Genomic DNA, 23192 nt, shown 5'->3' on the forward strand with positions numbered 1-23192 from the left:
CGAACTTGCTTCGCCCCCTTCTTCTCGACGGTTGTGGTGCCAGGCATGTCGAAGTAAAGAGGCGTCTGATCAGCATTCCCGATTTGCCCAAGCAGGTAGCCGTTGTTGCGCCGCAAGTTTAGGACGAACCTCTGAAAACTGTGAAGCTTTTCATCGTACTCCTCCACAAAACTTTTTGCATATGCATGTTCTCCTTCGGAGGGAAAAGCCTTTCCTCTTCATAAAGTTAGTTAGCCAGCACCTGCTCGCTTTAAACTGGCTCCGCATTAGACCTTTTTCTAAGACTAATTGCATAGCCCGCACTTGGAGCAGTTCTGTCGTCACGGGCCGCTGTGCCGCTCGCTGCTCAAGCACATACTCGCCGAGCAGCTCTTTAATTTGCGGAAACCGACCCTGCTGTGGTCCACTGAAACCTTTGAGTGAAGCTTTGCTGTCGACAATCTTCTGCTTTTGTTTCCGCCGGTCCCGCACGCACGTTTCGGGAACTCCGAACGACCGCGATGCGGCCCGATTTCCATCCGTCTCTGCACACGCCATGAGTTTTCTTTTAAAAGCGGCATCATGGTGCACTGGAGTTTTTGGAGTCGGCCCTTCCACGCCGTCGATGCTAATGCACTACTAGATGACGAACTCCTCAGCACACGTACGAAGTGCCGCACATGGGAAACACATAGGCAGAAATGGCGGATGCGCCATGCCGACGCACGTAGGGGGCGGCCATTTTGGACTTGCCGATGGCAATAGATTGACCGTAATTTTTTTGTTCGTACTCGATTCTAACGCGCATGCAATTTATGAACTCGCTTAACCGGAAAAAAGGTGCGCGTTAGATTCGAGTAATTACGGTAAGTGCAAATACGCATATGTTTAGCTAAAGTAATTACAGTTACGTAGCTTTAGTATATATTGAGTATTGAGTAATTCATCACCAAAGGCAAAAAAAAAAAAAAGAACGGCACAGCAGGTAAGCGTGGCACACCACCTCTTTGTTATTATTGATCTACTGTGATGCTAAAAAAATTTTGTGATACAATTAATTGTGGATCTCTTCTTTCCATTCATCAGGCAATCATATCTAAAATTTTGAAATAAATTTAGTAGGTCGACCGGCCATGGCTTTGTTCGATGTTATGTGAAATCGCCCTACTGGCCCTGCCTCACTCTGGACGTCAATGTAAAGACATGCTCAGATTATCAGAGATGGAAGTCGCTGCTGATTAGGCCATCTGGACTTCTGCAGCCCATTCGGCCTCCTCTCTGGTCATTCCAGTAGATATGCATGTACTTTCTGGGGCTGTTCTCGACATGAAATTTTTTTTTTAGACAAATAGATTGTTGCAGCTACTGACTGCCTCACCCGCTACACCGAGACGAGGGTCTTGCCATAAGTCAGTGCCGCCGAAGTCACTAAGTTCTTCATAAAAAATATCGTCCTCCGGCATGATGCTTCAGAGATTTTCATTACCGTCAGAGGTCCGGCCTTTACTGCAGACTTGACTGGGGCGATCCTGAGGTATAGCCAGACAAGTCATCGCCGACCATCCCCAGAGCAATGGCCTCACGGGGCATCTAAATAAGACCATCGTCGATAGTGTCCATGTACTTTGACGTTGAGCACAAAACGTGGGGTCAATCCCTTTTATTTTTTCGGATCCTTGCTTACAACACGGGCATGCAAGAAACGATGCGCATGATGCTCCAATAAGGTTGGTCTATGGGAGGACCTCAGCAATAAGGCTCGATACCATGTTACCCTACGTCTCTGATGAAGTAAATCTCAATGTGACTGTCTATCTATAGGGCACCGCCAAAGCCCAACGACTCAGTTACCTCTGCATGAATCAACAGACAACGAACAGCCACCATTGGAATATTTGATGAGGCTTTGTGTAACACCAGCCCAACGACTGTGTTTGGTGGAGACTTCAATACACCAATGTAGACTCATTAAAAAGCATCTTTGATGGTACTGTTGGTTGTACAGGGTACTTCGACGTCTCTGGATGCTCGACTATGCAATGGTCAAGGTTCTCGACGACCTTATGAACTCACTATTGTATGTGCGTGACTGGATGTCGTGTGTTGTGCATCAATGAAAGACCTCTCAGAAGGGGGCAATGCCACAAACGCTCCCTGCTACGTTGTTATTGTCGGCGTATTGCACGTGTAAAGTCTGTTTTGTTCAATCCTCGCCAGAATGTCTCCAAGCATTCTGGATAGTTTTTGGATCACCTGTTCCACTTGACTGTGCAAATGCAAACAGCTTAGTTTGTTCTGGAGCAGACTTAACCATCAGCGGCAACGCTCGAATGTTCACGCTGCATGCATGAATGCTGACGTGTGTTCTGGCCGATCGGCTTTATTGACAGCTGATGCTCTGTTTGCTGATATGAGTGTACAGCACACAATGCTCGCTGTAGTTGAGCTTCCATTTCCCCACAAAAACGTTAATCTTGAACACACAGTCTGTGCCTTGGTCAAACTCGTGACATTGTGACTATTTGACGTTGACGTCACAGTGAAGTCTCAATGACTTTATGATGACAAAAAGTTCTGGCGATATGTGACGCCACAATGAGGCCTTGAAGCGCGACGTCGTGATATCAGGATGCTTTTTGGAACACTCACATTGATGCCGACAATCTCTTTTCATGTTTGGTGAAGCATCTAAGGCTTTTGCTTTAAAAATGAAACTGACTGCCATCACAAAATATAAGGCCCCTCTGTGTATAGAACGAATGGGAGACGAGAGAGAGGAAAAAAAAAAAAAAAACTACAATGCTAACACTTAGATGTCCGTCATATCTTTTGTCTTTTGCTTAGGTGGGTGATTTATTTTTCGGATATCCTAAGAAATGTGTCCCACATATAGAGTGTGGATCACCTACATTTCTCACCTTATTAGAAAATGATATTGTCACCCCATGCTGGCCAAAATATACCTTACGAGCAGGGTAATGTCCTAACCTTGAGGTCTAGCACTGTTGAGGTGCTTAGAGCCTTTCTTTGCTTTAGTTGTTAGTCGGTGTCATGACTTCTTTCTTGTGCCTGTGTTTGCATGTTTTGTTTATGGAGACTTTACTGAAGGACTGGGCCCTCAAAGGCGCAGTGTGCTTTCAACTGGAGCAAAGTTAATCAAATGCTCTGGTATATACCTCTGACCAGGTGGATGTACTGGACCGACTGGGGTCAGCCAGCGAAAATTGAGCGGGCAGCCTTGGATGGGAGCGAGCGCCGTGTGCTTGTCTCCACTGACCTTGGCTGGCCTAACGGACTGGCGCTGGATGCACGAGATGATCGGCTGTACTGGGCGGATGCACGCACTGACCGGATTGAGAGCAGCCGTTTGGATGGCTCAGACCGGAAGGTGCTGCTTGACAGCCAGCTGCCCCATGTCTTTGGCTTCACATTGCTCGGTGCGGTACTTTTTGGCTGTCATGTTCCTCTTCTTGAATGGAGGCGTCACTGGGCAATTTTGGTCTATTTGAGACGCTGCAATATCAAAATATGCTCTAAAAATGAAGAGTGATTCCACTCCTCTGCTGAAGTGTGCCAAATTAAATTTACTGTGCCACTGTGATAAAATCAACATAAATTGCTTCAAAATGTGCCAGTGTCTCTGGATTAGTGTTGTGTATCACTGGCAGTCAAACTGCTGGCATGTGAAGCTTGATCATGGGTCCACGAGTCACAATTACGGACCAAGAATAAACACTGCTTATGTATGCGTCGCTTTTTGCGTGTGTCTGTGCGATCCATGATGCCATGACCAATACGAATGCTACTTCTATCGTGCTAGTCGACTCAAGTCGAAAAATACTAGGCTTGTGCGAATAGTGAATTTTAGGTTCAAAGCGAATAGTGAATTTGCTCGAATAATTTTGAATCAAATTGGAATAGCATATATATGGCATATTATGAAGAAAAATGGGCATATTTGTCTTGACCTAACAAACCTGCACAATATTTAAAAAAAAATTGAGACAAGGCCAGTGCAAATACAATTTTTTGGAAGCAAAGAAAGCGGCAACTTTTAATAGTAGCAGAATTTGATTTTTCCTTGAATGCAAGCGATAGCCTTTCAAATATGTTAACATTGTAAAATTTGGTATACTTAGAGCATATAAGTAGGTATGCCAAGCTTTTAAACTTAAGAAATGAATTGATGTGAGGGTAATATTCTCATTTAACATTGAAGTGAGGCTTCGTGGCAGTGCGGTTTTCTTTTGGATTTATGTTTTCTTGGCTTAGCATAGCTCTACGGCCTAGTTCACACTGAAACATCCGCTTTCTACAGCGACCGAAATTCCCCTGCCGCCGAAACGCAGCGTTGTTCGCACTAGACGCACCCCGAGCCGCCGAATATGCAATCTACCACCAGGCAAACGCAGGATGGATGCGCTGTCACTTGGTTGTTGTCACAGCTCGCAAACGTCACTACGATATCCGGTGGTGTATACTTCGATGATTCTCGTACGCAGGAAGCAAGAAAAGACAGTACTTCTTACTTTGCTGGCAAGTGGCTGTCTTGTAATGCACGATGAGCAGAAAAAAACCACCGACGCCAGCGGCGTTGGTGGGTTCGTTTTGCTCTGCAGGACCGCAACAAGCTCGGTCACGCCAACAGCAAGCTCGGTCACCTCTTCCACGAAATACGGACGCGAAGTAGGCACAAAGTAGGTTAAACTCCCGTTGGTTTCAACATTCAGTTACAAGCACTGGGGCATAACAAGTGAGTAGGGCTTGGCCGCCATTTTTCAAAATTCCTTGACTAGCGCTCCTATTGGTCCGCGATGACAGATTCGGCGGCAGACACCGCAAAAACCGGTCCGAGAGCGATCGGCGCGGAGAGGGCCCTTTTGGCGAATCTCGCCGTCGCCGAACCGGATTCGGAGCACTTTCGGCGGCCAGAATGCTCACTGTGATTGCGGCTTACTGCAGTGAAACCACCTTTATAGGGTGACACATACTATCATGCACTTGTTTGTTGGTTTCAAATAATTCAAAATTTTCAACATTTTAAATTGGATTTAAAGCGAATTCGAATACTGCGTTTTTCGTTTGAACATTCGAAGCATTCGAATATTCGCACAAGCCTAAAAAATACATCCTTCGCTGAGGCTCGGGACTCCTAGGTCATTCGGTTGAGAAAAAGTATTCTAGCGATGCATGCATCAGTGGCCATCACATTTTCCAGAAATACTGCCAATAGCTCATTTAAGAAGTCACCCGGCATGTAATTAAATCAATGTTCAGTAGTAGATACACATGTGACGCTAGAATCTCTGTAACTTCTGTTTCTGGACTTTTGTAATCAAATCTGGGAAACTAGCAGTAGAGACCAGTATTACGTGCTTCATGTCTATGGAAGAGCACGTGAATGGTGAGCACACATTGACACTCTTCCTAAACATACTTTATCCATGGATGGAGTTTGGTTGGAGTTTTTTTAAATCATTTCCCTGTTCTCATACCCCACTAGACAGACAACTGTCGAATGTTTACATGCGTTTGTCCATGTAGCTTCATCCAGAAAAGCTTCTTTCAATTTTATGCCACCAGCACATCTGGCTCATTTCTTTGATGAAGATTATGAGGTTCTTGTTGGGTAGTTGTACCCGTGTCCCCAGCATAGAAGTGGCCCTTTCTCTGTGGGCCATGCTCCTAAACATGTCCCGAAATGTGCCACAGAAGAGATTCCAGGTTTGAAGGGCAGACTCCCAGTGGTGGAAAACCTGCGCCAATCACACCAACCTGTTCAAACTAGAAATTACTGCACCATACTGCTCCAAAAGGGTCTTCTTTGTCTGATTTGTACCATAGCTGTGCCAGAAAGTAGTTTAGGAACCAAAAGTAATGTTGATAAAATTCATTTGAGTAGATATTACACGACTGTTGCCATCTTGTACACTTGCGCTGCTGCATTTGCGGGCAATTGCACAGCTGCAAGGGCACGAAATTGCCCGTTCAAATATTCCATCTTCTGCCCGATTGCGGCGGTGCATTTTCTGGTAATCACTGGCAAAGAATGAAGGCGATGTGGCGACCACCAAAAAGTGCACCAGTATGACATCGCCGATAAAAACCCTACTTGTGTGGTGTAGCGCCACTTTAAGCCTACTGCGCGCTTTTAATTGCTGGCGACTACCTGAGTGTGCAGGGGCGCTGATCGCTGCCGCCTCGATCATGTTACTGGACTGTGTTCATTGTGCACCGCTTTTCAAAAACGAAAGGAGCTCTCTGTTGCAAAGTTGAGCTTTGTGGATCGCAGGCACCGAGACAGCACGCTTTCATAGGGCGACAGCCCAAGCGCGCCTCAGTCGTCAGGGCAGCTAGAGAATCGCTTGCTGAAAGGTCACATCATCGCGGTAACGTAATAGCTTTCTCGCCGCGTCTGTGTGCTGTGTGAAGCGGAGTAAGTGCAAGCAGCTTGGCACGGTGTGTACACCAAGTAGGCGAAGCGCTGCACGCAACTAGCCAGTAGACTATCAGTTCCCTTTGACCGTACCGCGTCTCAAAAATTCTGGATCTCTGTTTTTGCTAAGTAGCAGATCGCGGCACACATTTATCTCGTACAGCCGCTTATGTTTGTTTCGTCGCTATGTCAGTCGCTGCATCAGCTGCATATCTCGGACTCCGCAGCAGTTTTGAAATGCTCCTTCATGTCGCCACTGCATGCCACCGCACAGCCGTGCGAGAGCGCCAATCATTTCTGTAAATTAGAAAATAGGAAGAAATAGCTTTGTGGTGGGCACTTTAGTCAATCTTTGCTGTCGCACTGTAATACTTCTTCAGCGTGATAATGCACGTAAGAAACTGGTACTCAGTAATGATTGCATACTATGTTTAGTATGCAGTTAGCCAATTTCTTGGCGTGTATGCAGGTATTAACGAGCTTTTACTGTAACAAGCTTTGAACGTGTATGTGTGGGAGGGGGGGGAGGGGGGCTTACATAGGCGTGTGTAAGGTTCCTCTTCAGGGGGGGGGGACGAAAATTCATCTAAGCGCCCTCTCCCTATCATGTCAATTTATGGGGCTGGCTTTGTACCCCCCTCACCCTTCCTCCTCTGCCTCCCGTGCGCATGCCTATGCGAGTGAGTGTGTGCGAGCACTGCTAGAACTTTATGCTGCAGCCAGCTAATTGGTGCAATATCCTTCACTGTTTTGTGTGTCTTCTGCTGTATAGGATCCTGCATTTGATTATTTTTTTGAACTTACTTTGTGTGCTTGCTGTTTCTGTATAAAAGATTATGTAAACTTAGAGAGTATTAAATTACAAAAGAAAGAAGTAACAGTGCTGGAACAGGGTGGAGACGAGAAGACAAACACGGCGATGACTAACAATCATATCTTATTGCGTTTACACGTCAATATATACAGGAAAATACAATCAGTGAAAGTGTCAAGGAACAGGTTATCGCTGAAAAATGCCAAATCACATTTTCGAGAGACTCTTCAATTCATTTTTTCGAAGTGATATTGAAGCAACGCTGACACAATGCTCTCCGCTTTCCTGGATGCAAAAAGCCTCGAAAATTTCCCATTGGCGTTGTTCTGCGTAGGTGCCTAGTATCGCAATCTTGTGCCTAGTGCATAGTATCTCGCAAGATTGGTTCACAATCACATTTATTGCAATGGTCTGCAAGGTGGCTACTCACAGACCCCTTTAGAAAATAACCATGTTTTCGAAACCTATCATTTATGCATTGGCCTGTTTGGCCAATGTAACATCTTCCGCAAGTGAGGGTAATCAAATAAACTACCGTATTTTGCTCGCATAATCCTCGTGCTTTTTCTGGCGGAAAATCGATGCAAAGTTGGGGGGTGCGAGAATTGCGCGAGGACAACTTTCCACGAAAATGTACAGAGCGAAAAAGAAAATGAAGTTGCCGCAAATAGGGATTCTCACACCAGCAACTCACAGCAAGCTTTGAGAAGTACTAATAAAAACTTACCTCAACAATAAAAGCACAGGTTCAACACAAGGCAAGATTTATTTGAGACACAAAAAGTGCGAGCAACTAGTCGGGAATTAGAAAACTATACGCAAAGCTTGTGGCCGTTGCTGGCGTAGCGGTAGCTTTCCTCGCTCAACGAAAGCACTCAAAAGGTAAGCGTAGGACGTCAGTATTGGGCTGATGGATATTTAACAGAATCGTCCGCAGTTTCCTTCTGAAGAAAAAAGTTTACCATCAATCCCAGTTTTATACCCACAAGGCAGGCTCAACCCTTCATAGTGGCTTTCAGCTGCCGTCACCAGTAGTGAACACAAAACTCGTAGATTCCTAAAAGCCTTCCAGCGGCCCTGTTGCCGTTGTTTAGTGCATGATCTATCACTTTCAACTTAAAAGCAGCCATGTAGCTTCAGTATCGCCCCATAACGTGACAAGATTACTGACACAACGTACAAAGCACACCGCGACGCCCACTTGCCACTTTGGCTTGGCTTGGATTGGATTGAATCTCCGTGCAATATTAGTACGCTTGATGCTTAAGAGATGGCGCCAGACAGTGCGCGCTATCAATGGGACCAAGTACCCAAGGGAGCACGAAATGTACGTAACAACTAAAGGTAACAGGAATGCAGCAGCGATAAAAAATAGGGCACTGTGGAATGATGTTGTGAGAGCAATATGGAAAGGGGTCATGGTTCTGGGTCTGACGTTCGGCAATGTGGTCTTGTGCATGAGATCAGAAGTTCAAGCAAGATTAGAAATTAAGCAACGTGGAAGAGGTAGGCTTGCTTTAGAAGCGTACGGGAATACACGAAATCAGGGAGCACAAGGTGATAAGAGATGGACATCATTTGAGGGCAGGGAAGCTAGCAGCAAGATGAAATTTGAGAAGCGATTGAGAGAAATGGGGGAAGAGCGTTGGGCTAGGAAGGTTCTCAGCTACATGTAGATGAAGAATGTCGATACAAAATGGAGGAAACGAACCAGAAAATTGACGGGTAAATACTTAGAAAACAGCAGGGGACCAAACCAAAAAGAATTATCGGTTAAGAAGAAGGTGAAGGAAACGGAGATTGACATGTGGAGAATCGGCATGATTAAGAAGTCGGCACTAGAGATCTATTGAACTTTTAAGCAGGAGATTGCGAAGGAAAGGATATATGATAATACTCGCGGTAGTTGTCTACTGTTTGAGGCCAGAACAGCAGTATTGCAAACCAAGACATATTGGGCCAAATACGAAGGGGTAGACACGGTATGCAGTGCATGCGGAGAGGAGGAGGAAACTGCGGAACACTTGATAATGTTCTGTTGAGGGGTTCTCCCTATAGTTCAGGATAATGGCTCAGAGTTTTTCACAACACTGGGGTTTATAGACAGGTAGGGCAAAATAGACTTTAAGCGGGTAGCAATAACTAGAAGGAGGTTATCTGATTGGTGCCTACAATCAAGGCACGAGTGGCAATTAAATCCTTCTCTGCAATGTGTCATGCTTATCTTCACCATTTAAAAGAAAGAATAGATAAATCTAGTTTTTGTTCACTAAGTATTACGGCTAGGTGGCGTTAGCCGCTGCTCGATCTAAAGTGTACAGCCACATCAATCCATCCATCCATCCATCTATCATCATAAGCTGTTGTAACGAGCAGACGACATTATTGCGGCAGTTTTCGGGGGTGGGATGATTACTCGAGGGAAAAAAGAAATCGTATTTTTGTTGGGTGATGTGGGAGGTCCGAGAATTATGCGAGTGCGAGGATTACGCAAGTAAATACGGTACGTTCCCTTGGCATTTCACTAAAAGTACAGTATAGACCACTTATAACGTAAGTTGCGATTGTCTGCCCTATAAACGCGCCACTGTAATAAAAATTTTCTTTTTCAAGGGTTGCACTTGCACAAAATGTTTTGAGCACGCAGCTTCACTTGCCTGAGAACCGAAACATGTGACGCGCGCTTGCCAACATTTAGATTTCTGAATGTTAAAAGAATTCAATGTTCAAAGACACGCGTTGCCAAAGAAATGAACGCAAAAAGGGGGGGGGGGGGGGGGAGGGGTGTCTAACAAATGATAGCACCATTGCAGAAATTCGTCGACTACCAGACCGCCTCAATTATGCGCATTACACAGAAACTATGTCAAATCACGTCCAGAATTCGACGTGTTGAAAGACAGCAACCATTCGATTTCACGGGCTCGCACCCAATTTAACATCGCAGTCGAATTGCGAACCACTATTTGAGCACTACACATGCCGTCCTCATTTTCATTAACGATATGTATCCCTTCCCGTCAAGTGCGGCCACCGTAAAGAGTTTTGTCGATTCGGTACAAATTCACGTGACCGTTACAGATCGAAGTGCAACCAACGCCGATTAGGTCTAGCTTGCCGTTTGGTATGTTGTCGGGAAAAGTTTGTCCAAAACATGAAGATTCAGCCTCAAAAAGATTGCACTAGCAATGAACCAAGAAGAGCATGCGTGATACGAAGTTCGCATGCACGAACAGGAAATCGGTAATGACGACGACTCGCCAAGCTTACGTATGACAGCGCACTGGCAGCAAAAGTGAAAGCTTGCGTCATAAAACTGTAAAACGTTTTCAATTTATGGACGAGGAAGCAAACATGATATTTGTTGCAAACTCGATAACGATGACAGGAAACTGTTAAGCGCATGCAGTTGATAAGGACGGGATTCCACCTGCCACATTAAGTGGTGCGCAGCCGAAACCACGCTAGCGATGTAGTACGCTGTAGCCATGTCGCGCCGGTGAAAAGGCTTATTGGTTACCAAGGCAACTGTCCTCCTCTCTTACTCGGCGAGCCTGCCCAGTTTATCGCGGTCTTTTTCTATATTATGTTTTTTTCCTCAGCCTTGCGTTCATTCACTCCATCTCCCCTTTTGCTCCGTAACGACACACTCGTTCGCTTCTGAGGAGCACACCCAGCGCGCCTCCTTTCAGCAGCGCACTCTCTACCGGGTTTGCCACAAACAATTTCTGGCAATTCACATTATGACTGGTCTTTCATCTTGGGGGACTGCACAATAAGCAATATGCATAGAAAGTTGAACCTGCTTATAACGAACCCTCATATATTGAATTCCTCCATATAACTAATTTTTTCTATTCCCCGCCATTGCTCCATAGAAGCACATGTATTTGCGACCTCTATGTAACAAAGTAACAGCGGGAGACAACCTTGATATAACAAATTTTCCCCATGGACAATCTAGGAATTTCGCTCCGCATTTTGTCATTTTGGTACAAGCATGCATAATCTGCGGCTGCCCCGCCGCCTACGAATGGCGCGCATGGCGCACCAGGCGAAAGCGTGCGCTTCTTATTGCGCGCCGGTGAGCGCAATGCGGGCGGGCGGGCCTGCACACCGCGAGCCAGCGTTGCTGCCACACTCATTGCTGCGAGCGCACGTACGCGCGGGTGTGCCTCCCCCCCCACACACACATTAAACCAAATAAAAAATAGTAAAATTAACCTAATAGTTTTCCGCGGTATACTTGTCTGTGTCCATGTCATTCGCTCTTCATTTTCGACGCAGTGCGCGCCTGCATAGTTTCATTGCATGTGCATGGTGTGACCCCCCTCCCCCGATGACATTCAGCTTTGCTTTTTTTAATTGTGATATAACAATTATATGAACAGTTTCCACTGGTTTTTTTACCGGCGTCGCAACCACCATTTACTGTATATGTATAAATATTGATATATATGAAAACTAAAAAAAAAAAAAAAAAAAAGAGCTGCCCGCGCTGGTTAGACAGACGCCGTTTACAAAAAGAGTACACTTTTCAAACACAGTGAAGTGACAACTGGGGTATTTGTTATTTCGCACTTATATCTGTACCTGTGATTACGTTTCGTGTGTCGTTTTTGTTTTTGTTTAAACAGCGCGTTGGGTGTCGAGCGGTAAACGTTGTTCGCTCTCGTCCTGTGTATGCTGTTTTCACGCGTCATTTGTGCTTGAGCAGCGCGCTGCATGCTTTAATCTGCTTGTCGTTCTCAGTGTTACATTCCAAGTTATCATTGCTTCGCTTTTGCGGCAAAACTGTGAATTTACTTAATTTCAGAAAACCGTGTCGTTACCACTGAGGGGTTGTCAGATTAGGCGCTGATGGAAATTCGCCGAGACCACGGTGACGACGGACTTTCGGAGGTCGACCCGTTATGCACTTCTGTCTTTCGCCGCACCGCGAGTTCGCAGGCTGGTAGCTTTCTTGATTAGTCGATTAGTTCCGGCAACACGACACCGCGTTGAATGCAATGAATGCGATAGAAAAAAAAAATTCTTTAAAAAGTAAGGCTGGCCACCAACTCTTTTGGATCTGATATCGCGGAACTCTTACAAAATGCTGGTGTGAGCAAATACGGCCGCTCCAGGATGAAGTGCTTTTTTCACACCATCTCTTCGCGTAGAACCCGCACTCATACTCGCCGAGATAGCAAGTGCGCCAGTGATCATGACCACCTTTAAAATTCAAGTTCATTATTGCTACTCGAGCGATCCCCCCCCCCCCCTCTCCTTGCGTCATTTCACGCTTGTTCTAGACGAGTGGTCTACTTTGAACATTCGACGGCAGTTTTCACACACGGGAGAAGTTATCTTATGCATTTCTAGGCTATAGGGATGGGCCGACTCATTTGCTCTCTGCGAGCCCTCTTGCGCTTTTACTCGCTCGCGAAAGTTGGGATGCGCGGGGGCGTGCTATCATTGCGGACTTGTTAAGAAACATGGCAGCAACGACAAAATCCCGCTGAGAGTGTCTATATAATTGCTATCACAATAATAACGCAGTTTTTTTCCTGTAAAGTAAGTGTGTTGGGTTAGCTCTGCCTTCTGTTCCCCTTTTGTTTCATTTGCACATTTATTTCTGAATTTCATATGGAACCTGCATTTAACGAAATCCTCTTTATAACGAATTTTTCTGCGATTTTATCAATTTCATTATATCCAGGTTTAACTATACATGGGGTTCAAGGCAGGGTAAACGGGAGTAGAATAAGACTGCATTTAAGTGGTTCTCCACTATAAGCAGTTACGTTATGAGTGCTCTGCATTGTAGCAAGTGCTTTCTTTACAATGATTTTCTGCCTGTTCATCATTAGTCTTCTTTCAGGGACATATGTTCATAAAGTGTCGCACAGTCTAGAGAAAGTGTCACAAAAATCTGTTCTAAAAGTCGTCTTCAGCGCACATCTTAAGCTATGTAGTCTCTGCAAGCAGACTAATGATGATTAAGCAGGAAGTCGTTGTAAAAAGAAACACATGCTACTTTTCGTGAAATGCCAAGGGAATGTTGCTGATTTGGTTCCCCTCACTTGCGGAAGATGTTACATTGGCTATTGCAAAAAATGTGACTATTGTGACTAAAAGACTATTGCAAAAAATGTGATTGTGAACAAATGTTTGAAGATTGCAAGATTCGAGGCACCTACGCAGAACAATGCCAACTGCAATTATTTGAGGCTTTTTGCATTTAGGAAAGCTGAGAGGATTGTGTCAGCATGGCTTCACTATTGCTTCGAAAAAATGAATTGAAGTACTGTATAATGAAAAATATAGGTCAAGGTGGAATATAGGTCTACCCTTTCACCTTGACCAGCAAAGAAAAAAAGAAAAAAAAAGCGTAATTTGTGACTGATGCACTTTATTCAGTCCTCCGAGCTGTCCGAGCACTCCTCCGAGGACGACTGCTTTACTAGCCGCCTCCCATAACATGTCGTCCTCAGTGCCGTCGAGACCGTTGCTGATACAGCACTTCTTAAATGCACGCACCACCATTTCTTCAGGCAGGGACTTTCATGCCTCAGAGACCCAACCACAAACTGCCGCAAGAGGTGGCCTGTGCAGCCGGTCTGTCGGGGCCCGCAGGTTGTCGCCAGTCATCCATTCAGTGTACAGTGCACGCACACGGTCTTTAAAAAGCTTGGTAAGATTGACGTCCAGCGGTTGCGGTGTTGACGTCATCCCTCCTAGAATGACGACAAGATCGGTCTTCCTGTCGCAAAGTTTCATTTTCACTGACGCCATCAAATGCCCGCGAAATGCATCCAACACGAGCTTGTTCTGGTGCTGCAGGAGGCCTCCGGGCCGCTGGTTCCTCGCTGTACGTATTCACTTGCGCATTAGGGCCTCGTCTATGTACTCCTCATTCACTCGGATGACGACATTACGCGGGAAGGCTCTTTTCGGCAGCTTCTTCTGCTTGAAAATGATAAACGAGGGCGCTATCTGCCGTCGGTTGTGCAGGTATCATATCGGTGAAGCACAAATGCTCATTCCTGGTCGACAAAAAATTCACTTCTTTTGCCTCGCGTTCACAAACTGTCGTGGACAACAGCATGTTGAACCACACCGGCATGCTGCCGACAGGCTATTCATGTAGAATTGAAACTCGATATCAACTTGTCTTTGTACGTCTCGGGCAGCTTCTGGCAGATAGACGTGCGCCGTCAAAAGGCAAAACCTTTACCTCGCATGAAGTGGTGGACCCAATCTTTGGACCCCTTGAAATTTTCCTTCAACAGACCGACTTTACGGGCGAGCTCGAGAGCTTTTGCGCGAATGAGCTCTGAATTCACTGGCAGAGACCTGGCTCGTTACTCGCGGACGAAATCCACCTCTTTGTCCTCGAGTTCTGCATGCCAGCTCGGCGACAGCGAAACGTCTTCTGCGCGTTACATACTGACACTTTAGTTTTGGGTTGCGTCAGTACCTGACGCTTTTCTCGGACACTCCAAACTGCCGCTGCACCGCCATGTTGCCATTCGCTTCCGCAAATTCAATAGCTTTTATTTTAAGGTGGGACGCTGGAATCACATCGCGAAAATCGCGAAAAAAAATCTATTTTCAGAAATAACTCATTTCGGCGTCTGCAGTGCCTATTCTTTGCTGTACTAAACTGATTTGGCTGAAAACCAACTCGAAATGCCTGAAAACAATTTGTCAGTGTGATCGGCGAGGAAAAGGCTCGAAATTGCACAAAACCACTGATGTTCACGAAGCAAGTGTTCATCCTACGCGCCACCGATCGCCGCCATCTTGGTATTCTTCTAAACGTCGATGCTTCGCTTTCCCGCTTTCACACATTTCAAACATCATCGGCGAAGAAGAAACACACAAAAAGCACACAAAAAGCTGGCACGCTGCAAAGAGGCTTGCCATTGGGTGCTGTCACAACAATAGAGGAGTAGCCGCCGCGGTCGTCTGCATCGAAAATCACGTTTAGTGTGCATGTTTTTTGACACTTGTTGCACGTGCGCCGTTATGGAATCTCGCTCATTCAAAAAGAAGTTTGTGACGACTCACGCATTTCGAAATTGAAAGCGGAAGCATCCTGCGACGAAATAAAAAGCGGTGGTTAGCGGGAGCAGTGGAATATCCAACGACTGTACTGGAAGCAGTGGAACACGTGGATGACATGCCAAGTTGCCTTGCACCGCATCACCCTCAAGAACAGAGCGGTGAATTTAACAGTCGCACTGGGACAACCTCGATAACGTCGTTGTCTGGTGATCGTCATGAAACACGGTCAACGAAGTACGCATCTGATGCTTTCCCCAGTAGAGTGGCGTTGACGCGCAGGTGCTCGCTCATATAGCCGACGTGAAATCGCTGACTGCTGTTCGGTTGAAAGGTAGTCGTCAAAGTCTGCTAAAGTTCATTTGTGCATGGTGTCCACCGCTCGGTGGAAGCTGTCTCCAGTGGGCCAGCAAAGTGAAAAACAAATATCCGGGACACCTGGAGATGAATTTATACTCATGCAAGCTGCTGCTATCAACACAATGCTGGCTGAACTCTCTGCTTGGAATGCCGGAAACATTCTGTGGGCGTGAATTTTGAAATAAGGCTTGGTCTGGCAGTGAAAATGGCACTGTTATGCAGTACTTGTGGTAGTATATCCTCCTACTGGTCCTCTTAAAGGATGGATGACTCCAGAGCGTTTGATGTGAACATTTGCTCAATGCGAGCAATACAAGCCATTGGCAAGGGACAGACTGCCCTGAATGACTTCTGGGCCACCATGAACGTTTTTCACCGTGGCTTGCATCATAAAACCTACCAAGGCCATTTGAAAAGGTTATTCAAGACTGTAGCTGAGTTGGCTTCAGATATCTTATTTGCAGATGCTGTTGGTGCTGTTAAAAGAGAGTACAGAGATGGACGTTGGTTTTTCTAAATATGTCACTGTTTTCTACGACGGCACCTGGATGACACCACTAATCACATATGGGAGTAGGCTTCATAATCGAGTTCCATACAGGGCTTGTGCTCGACAGAGTTGTTTTATCAAATTTCTACCTCTGATGTAATCTGGGTCCAGCAGAGGACGACCCTGCGTATCCCCAGTAGAAGCAGCACCATTAGTGCTAAAAAAAAAAACACAGACTTTGGATCTGCTCGGATGGAGATGGAGGCTGCGCTGCAGCTTTTTGGCCGCTCATTGGCCAAGAATGGTCGAAGGTACTGCAGTGTTGTCTGTGATGGAGACAGCACAGTTTTTCAGGCATTGAGTGAGGAGCAACCCTATGGGTTTATACAAATAACTAAGGAGGACTGTAAAAATCATGTGAAGAGAATAGGCACAGGGCTCCACACTCTTGTCAGCAAGGCAAGAAAAAGGGAGCCACTAGGTGGAAAAGGAAGCCTCACACAAGGCCTCATCAAGAGGCTTACCAATTACTATGGAATAGCCTTCCGCAACAACAGCAACGATGTGACGGCAATGCACAAGGCCGTGATGGCGACGTACCGTCACGTCACGTCCACAGATGAGAGTCCTCACCAGGAGCTATGCTCCTTGGTTCTACAAGCTGGTGTACGCACAAAGTCGCAAAGACAAAAGGACAAGCACAATCAGCCCACAAGTACAAGCTTTCCAGCAGAGTTGCCAAAGCACTGTTGCTGGTGTATGAATGCCTTGCAGACACACAGCTGCTTGAGTGGTGTAAAAGAGGGAAGGGACAGAATGCAGCTAAGAGCTTGCATTCTGTGATTTCATCTCTACTATCCAAAGACCAACATGCCTCCCTTTTTTTCTGTAGAGACAGCGGTAAACGAGGGAGCAATAAAATATAATTCAGGATGCGTGCGAATGCACTCAGAAATGTGTGTTACATTGGATGTGTGTCTTGGTTCTGTGGCTCTCCAGAAGACTCAAGACTGCCTGCGTCTCAAAAAAGCACGTAAATGTGAAGCAACCAAGGAACAGAGGTCCAAAAACATGCCTCTTAGCAGTGATGCCAATGACCATTTGCAACGAGATTGAGCTATAGGTGGCAGCACTGTTCTCATGAAAGTGTGGATAGGCGGTTGGTGGCATGTATACAAATACACACAGTGGCACTTCGTTGTGTGCAGTCTGAACCGATTGTCGGTGGATAAAATGAATTGACCACACTTTACTGTAAATATCTACGCTATTCTCTTCTGAATCGGTACACGATGCCTATGCAATGTTAACATTATTCGTGAGTAAAGCGCATTCTGCCTTTCTTAGGGATGTTCGCCCTGGGTGACGCTCTTCACGCTTTCGTACTGAATCACGCCTTTGCGGGGTTGTTTGTTTGCGGTTAGCTTCTGTTCCGCCTGCTACGCACTACTGTAGTGTGACTGAACTACTTATTCACATCTTTGTCATCTGCATGCTACAAAAAAGAGAGCAAGAAAGATTGTAGAAAGCCTGCATATCTGTGCAATTAGTTCAGTACTATTGTTGGCACCTTATACGCATATGATTTTTTTTTTTCACATTCTGTTCACCCTGAAATGTGGGACAGTCGGCAAGTGTAGTCAAGAAAGCTTAGTGCCTGATGGCGCTTTGCACTACACTGCCTTTACTTCGTGTGTGCACATGTTCTTGCACCAGTAAGAACATGAAAAATTTATGTAAGAGTTCAGCAGAAAGCTTGAATCCATGAATTACGTGCATCACAGTGCTACAACAAAGGCCTAATTGATGAGACAAGCATGCTTTTTTTTATTGAGACAATGAGGCGATATTGAATAACCTATCGGAAATTGGCCCAGGGGTCAGGACATTTCGCTACATCAGATCATTCTTGGAGGGCCGAACCGCAGAAATTTCAATAGGAGATATCAAATCAGGCTCATTACCGTTGGGAGGCAAAGGGATGCCGCAGAGTTCAGTTTTGTCACCGTTCCTGTTTAACATCGCCTTAATTAAAATACCGCCGAGGCTGGAGGAGATACCGGGACTCAAACACACATTTTATGCAGATGATATTACTCTATGGTTAACCAGGGGTAGTGACGTGCATCTGGAAGAAACACTGCAACAGGCAGTTAATATTGTCGAAGAGTTGGCAGGGGAGGCGGGACTTTCATGCTCTCAGCCCAAGTCCGAGCTCTTTGTGGTTCGGGACAAACCCAGAGGGCTACATGCAAGACACTATATTCCGCCACCGCTGTTAGAGGTAAAGGTAGGGGGTAGGCCGGTAGCTGAAGCTCAAACGATTAGAATTCTTGGCCTATATCTGCAAACTAACAGGAAGAATAGGGTGGCCCTTGAAAAACTTAAGACCACGGTCAATGCTACTGTCAGGCTAATCAGAAGAATCGCTAGCCGTAAGAGCGGGGTTAAAGAAAAAGAACTCTGTAAGCTGGTACAGGCGTTTGTGCTCAGCAGGATTACTTACGCGACACCTTATATGAAGTTGGATGCCGCAGAAAAAGGTAAGGTCGAGGCTATGATCCGGCAAGCTTACAGGGCAGCGCTTGGGTTGCCTAACAACGCGCCTACAGAAAGGCTGTTAAAACTAGGGGTACACAGCACCCTGGATGAATTATGGGAGGCGCATCTGGTGATGCAGCACGCTAGGCTTTCGACAACCAAAGCGGGCAGGATCATATTGGAAAGGATTGGCATTGGAGCAGAGGCTCCCACTGGGGACACTAAAATTCAGGTGCGGCGAGAGTTACATAAGGCCCTGTACATAAAACCTTTGCCCAAAAATATGCATCCGATTCACCATACGCAGCGCAGGCAGGCAAGAGCCAGAGCTTTACACGTTGAGTACGGCGAGTACGAAGCGGCAGTCTATACAGATGTTGCGGAATATAAGGACAAAGACGCTTTTGTGATTGTGCTGGTGGACAGGCGGGGGCGCATGGTCGCCTCTGGATCGGTCAAAACCCGCTCCTCAGAAACTGCAGAGGAAGCGGCAATAGCGCTAGCTATAACTGATTCGCAGTCAGATTTGATTTTCAGTGATTCAAAGACAGCCATCCGAAATCTGGCGAGGGGCAGAATATCGGCGACCGCCGCACGATTCCTGCATGGGGCCACGAGACGAGAAATTATAGAAATAGAAATTGTCTGGGTACCAGCACATTCTGGGAACCCTGGGAACGAGGGGGCTCACCTGAATGCTCGAGGTTTCGTCAACCGGGTAGGTGAGTTGCCAGTTCCGGGGAGGTTCGGGAGAGATGGGCTGATGTCCTTTCATGACATAACGAATCATTATAAACTAGAGCGGAGGTTTTATCCGCCCCCGCACAAGCGGTTGACTAAGGCGCAGGAATGTGTCTGGAGAAAACTGCAGACGCGATCTTTTCCCAACCCTTACGTGTTGAACAAAATGTACCCGGAGAAGATTAAACCGCAATGCAAATGGTGTCAGGCTGTGGCAACATGTGATCACATACTTTGGGAATATAGCATAGTGCCGCCGCCGGTGGATATTATGCGTGATCCCTCTCTTGAGCACTGGGAGGCCGTGTTGACCAGCTCAGACCCAGTCGTCCAGTTAAGGGTCGTGGAGTGGGTCACACAGGTCGCCACCAACCTTGGGTTGATGGCCATCTAACACGGAATCATCCTCAGTTGCTTTCTGACGAAATAAAGTTTTTCCATCCATCCATTATTCAGACAAAAAATGGCCACTGCCTTCCATGGGTCACTAACAATGTCACACGAACGCTGAAGACAATGTAAAAAGATGAAATGTTCAGTAAATCATATGACATTATATATAAGGCATGCCGTCTGAATTAATTTTCAATGTCTTGGCTCTTTCAAGCGTTCTTAAATATAAGCACATGGTTGTGCCCGGAAACTGTTTTAAGTGCAGTTTGGGGGAATTGAGGCTAGCTCGCCGCCTTTGCGTGGGCTTCGCCGCCTCTTTTTGCCGCTCTCATGTCCCGACATGACTCTTCTCTCTTCCGCAGTCTGCTGCGCTGGGGAAGCAGGAGCTGGCGTTAAACCCCTCTCACTCATTAGTGCATGTCGCGACTGTGGCGTCGTGCGTGGAGTCTCTCTGGATGTTTCTTGATGTCGTCCCGGAGAGAACCTCTCTGGGAGAACATCAAGAAACAACCTGAGAGACTCCACGCACGGCGCTCCGGGAGGACATGGGGTAAGCGTTCATTTCTTTTACGTCTGTTGGCTCCCTTTGTTTGGGGTCCATTCGAACTTCGCCAACGGCGCTTTGCGCCCGTGGCAAATGCTTACCTTTTGTCGCCCCCCTTCTGTAATATTTCTATGTAGTGGTACCATGGCCAGATAAACACAACTAAGGCTGCTAGCATAATCGATTAACTACAGTGCTATAGTTGTAAACCTACCAACAGCGCGCAAGTGCATGGCCTAAAGCCTGTTTTTTTTTTTTTTAGAACCGGTTCGCCATAAAATGCTGCATTCACACAGTGTTTAATAGTCCTCATGTTTGGGAGGATGCCAAGAGCATTTTGCGATGTTCTTGAAACAGAAAGTGGCACCCACTCTGAAATTATTCTGGTGAATGGAGGGACGATGACGATAAACAGCTCTCTGGAAAGTTGCACTCGCCAATCTTATTACGATGCATTAGCAGCCGAGCAAGACCAAATGCTTTATACATCGTTTCAGGCATACGTAAAAACAGTTATACTCGTGCTGACATGATCGGACAAACCACACCCTGAGAACTTGCATCACGTACGCTCACATAGAAACACGACATGGCTAGCAGACGGCGCACAGAGCAACCCACACTTCGCTTTTTTGGCCAGTTGCCACCAGGTGGCGAATCTGCTCGATCTCATGGCGAGAAACTGCGGGGCATTTTAATAATGGTGCACCATTTGTGATACTTTAAAAGCCATTTTCTGTGATGTTTTTTTTTTTTTTTGCCAACCACCTTGTTCGTGGAAAGCATTGTGCGGCTATGGCCGGACCGATTTTTATTCTGTTTGTTTTTTGTAACTCATAGACTGTCATAATTGAAGGCAGTCTTCAAGAATTACTTTAGGCTTCCATTCTTTTTTCTAATTTCACAATTACTGAAAGGCTGGACTTGATAAAGCACATGCATATGCAAAAATGTTCGGCAGACGACTTTAAGGGTACAAAAAAAAAATCTGGCACTGGCTTCGGCTACAAGCAATATCTACAAACACATACAAAGTTGTGCCAGCACTTAAGCAAGTTTAATCACTGTGCCAGACTCTCCACGAGCGAGGAACTTGAGAATTTAAATTGAGAACTAGTAAAGTCATTTTTATGAAAGTGTGCATTTATCTTTTTAATGTGATTTTAGTGTGTATGCCCGATTTCATGAACTTAGGCCAAAAAACGAAAAAGTTGGAAAGAATCCCCACATCCCCCCCTTAAACGCGGTGGTGAACTGGTGCCACGTCCCAGTATTCATTGCTGGCCGCAGACCAAGGTCGCCACTCGCAAGGAACACTGAATGAACAAGAAAAGTCAAAAGAATCTAGTAGGGAGCAAAGCTTTGACTCGTGCTTTTGCGGCAGCCAGCTGCGCCGTCCGGTCTGTCACGTGTGTCCTAGTAAGACATACACGAGCTGTTTTGAAGGAAATAAATTCTGCTAGTTGTGTTGATCCTTTGAGACCCTCACCTTAGTGGGAAACCCCACCTTCGTGTGTTCGGCCCCTCAAGCCGACCGCAACGCTGATGTTTGCGCTTGCGATTGAGACACCCCCACCGCCACCCCCTTCTTTTTTTCGCGATGTCTTTGTTTGTTTGTTTGTCCTTCGCTTTTTTTAATAGAAGCAAATAATTCAGCCCCCCCCCCCCCCCCTCGCGCTGCGCAAATCTTCCGGATTCAGAATCCTTGAACTTGGCAGGTATGTGCTTGTGCAGGGCAGTACATCTACTGGACTGACTGGCAGGGCCGATCGATAGAGCGGTTGCACAAGCACACTGGTGAGCGACTGGTGATCTTGGACCAGCTGCCTGACCTGATGGGAATCAAGGCAGTGAGCGTGCATGCACGTGCGGGCGAGAACAACTGTAGCCATGCCAATGGGGGCTGCTCCCACCTGTGCCTGCAGCGTCCTCATGGGGGCCGAGTGTGTGCCTGCCCGACGGGGTTGGAGCTACGGGCCGACCTGCGCGGCTGCACGGTGGCCGAGGCATTCCTGCTGTACGCGCAGCACAGCGACATCAGACGTATCTCGCTCCAGTCACGCCGCACTGACCAGATTCCACTGGCAGGCGTGCGAGAAGTGGCTGCCCTCGACTATGACGGCAATGACGGACGCCTATACTGGTCTGACAAAGCACTCAAAGTGAGTTTCCTCGACCTACCGTGCCATCAGGGGTGGAAGTGCTGCACCAATTGCGCCGTTTTGCGCCAGGCTGCCCATAAATGGCAACTTTCGCGATAATTGTGGATTCAAAGTGTAAACCGCAAAATCTAGCCGGTTATCATTGTCGACTGAGCAACAATGAGCGTCGGCCACATCAAAGACGTGGCTGTATCCTCATCCAGTGGAGTTCGATCACATTGTAATTCCGTTTATTCATGGTGCTTGCTAGCACTCGTCTCATTGCTGCTATTGCTGTGGTTTCCACCACAGCGATTACACCACGCCAAAGTAGTGGTAATAACATGACTAACTGTTAATTATGTAGTAATACGGTGAAACTTCGATAATTTGCACCAGCCGGGAACGCTTAAGAATAATGGTCCCGACTTCTTCAGATTATCACCGAATCCATGTTTCAGGCACAGGCATATGTTTATTGAAGCTCCACTGACGCGAGTCGGCTCCTTTAAAAGGGAAGGCTACACTTGATGGGCAACTTTTTAATTTATGTATAGATCTGAACGAAATTTGCACAGTTTGTGTATTCAGATCTGAAGATTCTGAAAATGTAATTACTTTTTTGATAGGTAAAGCAGTTTCCAAAATACTCCACAATCAATGTATAACCTGGGTCCTTTGTTTGGAACCTAATTAGCATCTAA

The 23192-nt window shown here is 46.3% G+C and overlaps 1 protein-coding gene across 2 annotated transcripts in view; it reads left to right on the top strand.

Annotated features, from left to right (window-relative positions):
- arr (low-density lipoprotein receptor-related protein 6) overlaps positions 1-23192 on the top strand; it is a 345664-nt gene that overhangs the window by 113413 nt on the left and 209059 nt on the right. For both annotated transcript variants that reach the window (XM_037420245.2, XM_075886375.1), the window contains exons 8-9: positions 3166-3416; positions 22082-22509. In XM_037420245.2, the coding sequence (XP_037276142.2) occupies positions 3166-3416; positions 22082-22509 (679 nt within the window). The remainder of the gene's footprint in view (positions 1-3165; positions 3417-22081; positions 22510-23192) is intronic.

The sequence above is a fragment of the Rhipicephalus microplus genome, chromosome 2 (assembly GCF_043290135.1).
Source record: "Rhipicephalus microplus isolate Deutch F79 chromosome 2, USDA_Rmic, whole genome shotgun sequence".
In the NCBI taxonomy this organism is placed as follows: domain Eukaryota; kingdom Metazoa; phylum Arthropoda; class Arachnida; order Ixodida; family Ixodidae; genus Rhipicephalus; species Rhipicephalus microplus.